The 6,000-nt window shown below is 43.3% G+C and overlaps 1 protein-coding gene across 4 annotated transcripts in view; it reads right to left on the bottom strand.

Moving 5' to 3' along the window:
- The window catches only part of Aplp2 (amyloid beta precursor like protein 2), a 61,791-nt gene that overhangs the window by 19,097 nt on the left and 36,694 nt on the right, over positions 1 to 6,000 (bottom strand). For 2 of the 4 annotated variants that reach the window (XM_055601157.1, XM_055601158.1), the window contains exons 4-7: positions 5,307 to 5,419; positions 3,789 to 3,985; positions 2,398 to 2,606; positions 1,233 to 1,400 (exon numbers count right to left, since the gene is read on the bottom strand). In XM_055601157.1, the coding sequence (XP_055457132.1) occupies positions 1,233 to 1,400; positions 2,398 to 2,606; positions 3,789 to 3,985; positions 5,307 to 5,419 (687 nt within the window). The remainder of the gene's footprint in view (positions 1 to 1,232; positions 1,401 to 2,397; positions 2,607 to 3,788; positions 3,986 to 5,306; positions 5,420 to 6,000) is intronic. The other 2 variants (XM_055601159.1, XM_055601160.1) reach the window with 1 other exon arrangement.

Below are 6,000 nucleotides of genomic sequence, written 5' to 3'. Positions count from 1 at the left end.
ATAATAATAATAATAATAATAATAATAATAATAATAATAATAATAATGTTTTATTATTCCTTAGCTGGGTCATTTTTAAAAGCAGTGAATATCACAAAATTTTTTATCTCTAAATAAACTATCCAAAATAAACTAAGTTTATAGATGGAAGTTCCCATGGTTTTTTGTTGTTGTTGTTGTTGTTTTTATTTACCTTTTTTAAGACTATTAAATAAAAACAGCCTTTCCCTAGTGTAGCTGGAAGGGAAGCGATAAAGGCATGTCACACTAGATTAAATCTTAAACCTTTTTGGGAAGAGGAAGAAGATATCTGAGTGAAAGCCATAAGAAGCTACAGCAAACAACAGGGACAGGCCGCAACTAATTCCCATGAGTCCCAGAGCAGAAACCAAGGCAAACTGCCTGATCTGAGAATTTTCCTAGCACATCAATTAACACTACAAGACAGCGTCTTACCCAAGAAAGCAGTAACCATGAGAAAAGAAACTTCCCCTATGTTTAACATAAGCCCCACTCAAACTGAAGTGCTGCTCTTCCTCTGAAACCAAACCCCACATACCAACAGGAATGTACTCACTTCCTAGATCCCTGCACAGCCCCGTAACTCAAACTCGGTTAAGAGGTTTGGAGCACACATCTCTTCTCAGTATTGTGCAAGAAGCAAGGTGTCTCAATCTTCTCAAATTCTACAAGTATTCCTGCTGTCACTCCTTTTGATGGTGGGTGTCCTAACAGGCAGCATGTAGCACATGGCTCAGCAACAGCTTAGGTCAAAGATAGAACAAGAGGCAAGGCCCAAGGCACATGCTTGAACAGACCCCAGTGCTATCACGAAATTGCTCTATCGTACCTCTCAACAACAGATGACCAGAGGACACAGCTGCCTTCCCTACTGACACTAACCCCCAACCCACCGCCTATGAATTCCAAGGCCCATGAGAAAGAACAAGACCCTGGCTGTTCCACCCACTGTACCAGGGTGAGCATACTACTGTCAACAACCATCAGTAGACATACAGGGAAAAAAAAAAACAGGACACCAAAAACTGAGCTCACAACTGCCAACAGGAAAGCAAGCCTTGGTCTAGAAAGCACAAAGATGAAGGGAAAACAATTGACAAACACCTGAGTCAGAGTAAACATGACAGATGCAGTCACAAGGACGGCTGGGACAGACAGAAGGCTGGACAGAATGGCACTGCTGTGCAGGGCCAGCACAAGGCGGGACTTACTCATCGCTTTACACACAGCCATACAATAATCCTCAGACTCAAAATTGTTCCTGTTGCCTCCGCAGCCGCCATATATAAAGCGTACGCACTTTCCCTTGGAGAGGTCGAAGTACCAACGAGGCATCACAGCCCGGCAGGGCCCCGTCATGGCCTCCTGGGAGCAGACAGCTGTGTGAAAATGGTCAGAGTGTCAGCAGGGCAGAGACAGTGCTTGAAATGCTTCACAGTGCTGCAGGCCAGCTGGGGCAAGGCAGGAGCCATAGTGGCCCAGAGGGCCCCTGACTAACCTCACTCACCAATATACGCAGACAGAATCACTTTACATGTGATGAAGACATTTAGGGAGAAGGAAAATTTACTTTTTTGGTTTTATGCACTGAGTCTAGATTAATACCACAGGCTGACATAGAGGATCTCCTTGTGAGCCTCACACTTCTGATCTATGCACTGGTGTCAGATGCCTGCTCTGTTTGTTCTGATGGCTCCTCCGATCAAAGGAATCAATGTGAGAAGAAGGCCATTTTAAGTGCTAATACCTGTACAGGGACCAAAGCATCTGAAAAGGATCACTGTTTTCACTGTCATAATCCCCAAATAAATTGCACACTTCTAAACCAGTCAAGTGTTTTCCTCCAGCTGAATCCTAACTAATCCTTCAGGCCTGACATGGTTTCAAACATACAATCAGCAAGCAGTGATTATAGGTAATGGCTACGGAACTACCACAGCCTCTTCTTTTTCAATTTCATCTTAACTACTACAAATGCCTGACCAGAAGCACAGACTATAGACAGGAACACACACAGGAAAAGAAAAAACCAAGTAAGTCGTTCCGTTCTAGAAAGCTGGTTCTTGAGCAGCCCTGAAGTAGGAACTGTCCCTGGGAGGACAGCACATCTTAAGCTGGATGTAGAAGAATGCTGAGGAGTTGCTGCTGCTTATTTTCTCACTAGATCCTGAGAATACCAAACTCTGGATCGCTCCTGGACGTGCCCACCTGCTCGGGCTGACACCTCCACTGCCACACCAGAGAAAGCTGCATTCCTCATGGTGCAGACCCTGCTTTGTCTGCTGAGACTTACCCGTGCTGAGTATTAATAATGCAATACAAATTCCAAGTAAAGGAGCATGTAGATTTTAAAGCCATGGCTTTATACTGAGTTACCTTTAACATCATGAGCAATTTCCTTGTCTGAAATGGTGCCATCGCTGCTGGGTTCAGTTGGGTTCTCCTCATTGTAATCATCTCCTTTAAAAGAGTCATAGTAGTAATCACGGTCTTCCACTACTTCCTCTCCTTCCTCTTCTTCCTCCTCCTCCTCATCTGCAGCTGCTTCTGTGAAGTCTTCCAAATCTGCTTCAGTAGGAAATTCACTAGAGGCCGTAAGCCAGAAAGGAAGGTTAGGATCAATTTCTACACACAAAGCATGATTCCCTTCCCTATTCTAAAACACAAAAAAACAGAGACAGGAAATAAGCTCATCCTACATGTAACTGTAACACCAAAGCCCTCAGCCCAGCTTTATTGGCAGAAGGGAAGTTAGTGAATACAGATTGTATTAACCTGTAGAAAATAATGTGGCCCAGGGGCTGAAGATATAGTTTGTCGGTTAAAAGCTCTTGCTGCTCTTGCAGAGGAACTGGGTTCAATTCCCAGCACCTACATAGAGGTTCACAACTCCAGTCCCAAAGGATCCAGTGCTCTCCGGAAACTTCAAGAGCACTAGGCACAAAAGTGGTGCACATACATGTATGCAGGCAAAACACTCATATATGTAAAATAATAAATAAAAAATTTAAAACATGTGGCCCAAATCAATGAAAAGGGAAAAAAGCCACAGGTTTTCATATATTAATGTATGACTAAAATAAAAACCTGGATGAAATTCAGCACAAGGGGGACACTCACTGTCCCTGTTGTTGGTTTTTTTGTTGTTGTTGTTGTTGTTTGGTCAGCCTAACACAAGTTAGAGTTTATCTGAGAAGAGAAGCCTCAACTGATACAATGCCGCCATCAAGCTTTCTGTAGGCGAGTCTGTAGAGCATTCTCTCGATTAATGACTGATTTCAAAGGGCCTACTCAGGTGGTCCTGGGGTGCATAAGAAAGCAAACTGAGCAAGCCAGTAAGCAGTACTCCTTCATGGTCTTTGCTTTAATTCCTGCTTCCAGATTCCTGACTTAACCCCTTCATGAAGCACTGTAAGCTGAAGGAAGAAATAAACTCTTTCCTCTCCAAGTTGGTCTTGGTCAGTGTTTTATCATAGCAATAAAAACCTAACTAAGACACTGACCTTACCTTATCCAGCAATGAGGGACCAACAGCCATTTTTACAGAAGGACTAAAAAAACAGGCCAGCCCTAGTGTTGCAAAACTTTAATCCCATAACTCTGCAAGCAGAGGAAGACAGATGTCTAGTTCAAAAGCAGCCTAGTCTGTATAAGGAGTTCGGGCAGGGATATATAGTGATACCCCTACCTCACAAACATATTTAAAAGCAGCCCTCCCCCAAATCAAAAACCAGGCAAAATGAGTCCAACCCTCCAAACAAGTTTACCTTTTATCAAGATCATAGTCTTCCTCTTCATCCTCCTCCTCCTCCTCCTCTTCTTCCTCCTCTTTGGACATAGTAGAGTCAGAGTCAACAACCTTTGTCTGAGGGCAGCAGACATACTCAGTGCCGTGGAACTGGTCTACCCCACAGGGCAGCAGCATGCCGTAGCTATATAAGGTCATCCCCTCCGTAAGACACGCCTACAAGAAACCCATAAACCACATCAGGACATTTTTGTAAACTCCCTTGATCCCTAGCTTTATCCAAAAGAAATCCCTACCAAGACACTAGGTGGTGAAAAGCATTCTCTTCTAGACACATTAACTGTTCTGTCAAAAAGTTATCATGTTACTATTTTAAGATGACTTGAAATTTTTCCTTTTTCCTTAGTTTATAATCTCATCTGAGCCAAAAACAACTGAAAGACTAAACTTAAGATCTAAGGAACAATTTAAAGAGTTTCAGGGATTAACAACAATTAAAGCTACTCAATGCCATTCTTCCTGGGATGGTCACAACTGCGACTCTAACCACAGACAAATGACCGCAGGACTACCCTAACTGAAGGGTCAGAGTAAGAAAGGGTGTTCCTCCCTCCCAGGGCGAATAGAGCCTACGCTTGCCTTGCTGTGCTTTTGTGCATGTACACAACTAGGTTTTCTAGAGGTGGCTGCTTCAGCACTGATCCAAGGGCCAGGATGACTTCTTGGAAACAACTTTTAATAACCGGCCCCCATCCAACCCTGTGGTGCTGGGGATCAAACCCAAGGCTTGCACATACCAGATAACTGATCTTTTACTAAACTACATCCCAGCCCAAATGAAGAAAGAAATACCACTTATGCATTTTCTGTTCCTTTATTGACAGTGCTAGGAATAAATGGAACCTAAGGTGTCAAAGATGCTGTTTAAGAGTTATGCTGCCAGTTTACATCCTTGGCTCTCTTAACAGTTTTAACTAGGAACCAGACTTGTCATGCTGTACTGCTGTACAAAAAAACATCTACTCTTCTCCCAAGTGTTTTTTTTTTTTTTTTAAATTATTTTTATTTGTGTGTCTGCCACATATATGCATGTGCCTTTGGGGGCCAGACAGGGCATGAGGTCCCAGAGACCTGGAACTGCAGGTGGTTGTGAGTTACCTGAAGTAGGAACTGAGAACCGAAGTCAGGTCCTCTGAGAGGGCGGGAAGCACTTGTAACCACTGAGCCCCCTCTCTCCAGCCTCCTTCTAGGTATTTGTAATTTAACACAGAAATACCTAGGTGTGGTGGTACATGATTCTCAAATCCAGCAAGGAGAAGGCTAAAACTAAAGAACTGTGGTAAGTTCCAGGTCAGCCGAAGCTACATCATCAAGTACCAGGCTACCTAGAGCTACACAGCAAGACTCTGTTTAAAGTAAAGTAAGAAAGTAAGATGAGAGGGGGGAGGGGGAAAGAAGAGCAAAGCATGGTGTTGGTGGAAAAGAGGTGCTTTCTCTTCTGACGAATGGCAACGGCATTTTCCATGCTAGCTCTTACCTCCTTGACTACGGTGTGCCAGCGCTGGTGCTTCTCACAGACCTCCATCCGCTCTTGGTGGAAAAACTGGCAGTTTTCTGGAACTAGCAGAACATCACTTACAAATTCACCCACTGGGGAGGGAAAAAGCCTTTGTCAGAAGCAAATCTGGTTGTGATTCAGGGTTAAAACAGCCTTTAGTGCAGATCCTCCTAATAAGGGGTGCACAGACAGGCAGACACAAGCGTATGTGTACACCAGAACTCCCCATGCCCCTCCAGGAACTCTGCCAGTAACATTTCCTGGCTGTAGTTCTATGCACAACTACAGCAACACATTTCTGGGGAGATGTAGGCAGGATTCCCCTCCCGGATCACCTCAAGTAGACATATAACCATTCCTCATGACCCGTGTGCCTTTCTTTAGAACAAGTGAAAAGGTAAAAACTGATCACAAAAGAGAAAGGAACCTTTACAATGGGAAACTATCAAACCTGGTGACCAAGAGAATGTTCTAATTCAAGACAAGCTGACATGTGCAATGCCCTAAGAGTTTATCAGTATCATCTACTGTATGCCTGCCAAAATTACTTGAATGTAATCTTAACAAAATAATTTCAAATTCCAAGATACTCTACATTTTAAAGATTTTTAAAATGTGTATGTATATGTATGAGTATGTGTGTATATACAGGTTTACAGGTGAGCATAGATTC

This window comes from Psammomys obesus, unplaced genomic scaffold (assembly GCF_907164565.1).
Source record: "Psammomys obesus unplaced genomic scaffold, mPsaObe1.curated_primary_1811, whole genome shotgun sequence".
NCBI lineage: Eukaryota > Metazoa > Chordata > Mammalia > Rodentia > Muridae > Psammomys > Psammomys obesus.
The sequence above is the reverse complement of the archived record's forward strand: the minus strand, read 5'-3'. Positions and strand labels throughout refer to the sequence as shown.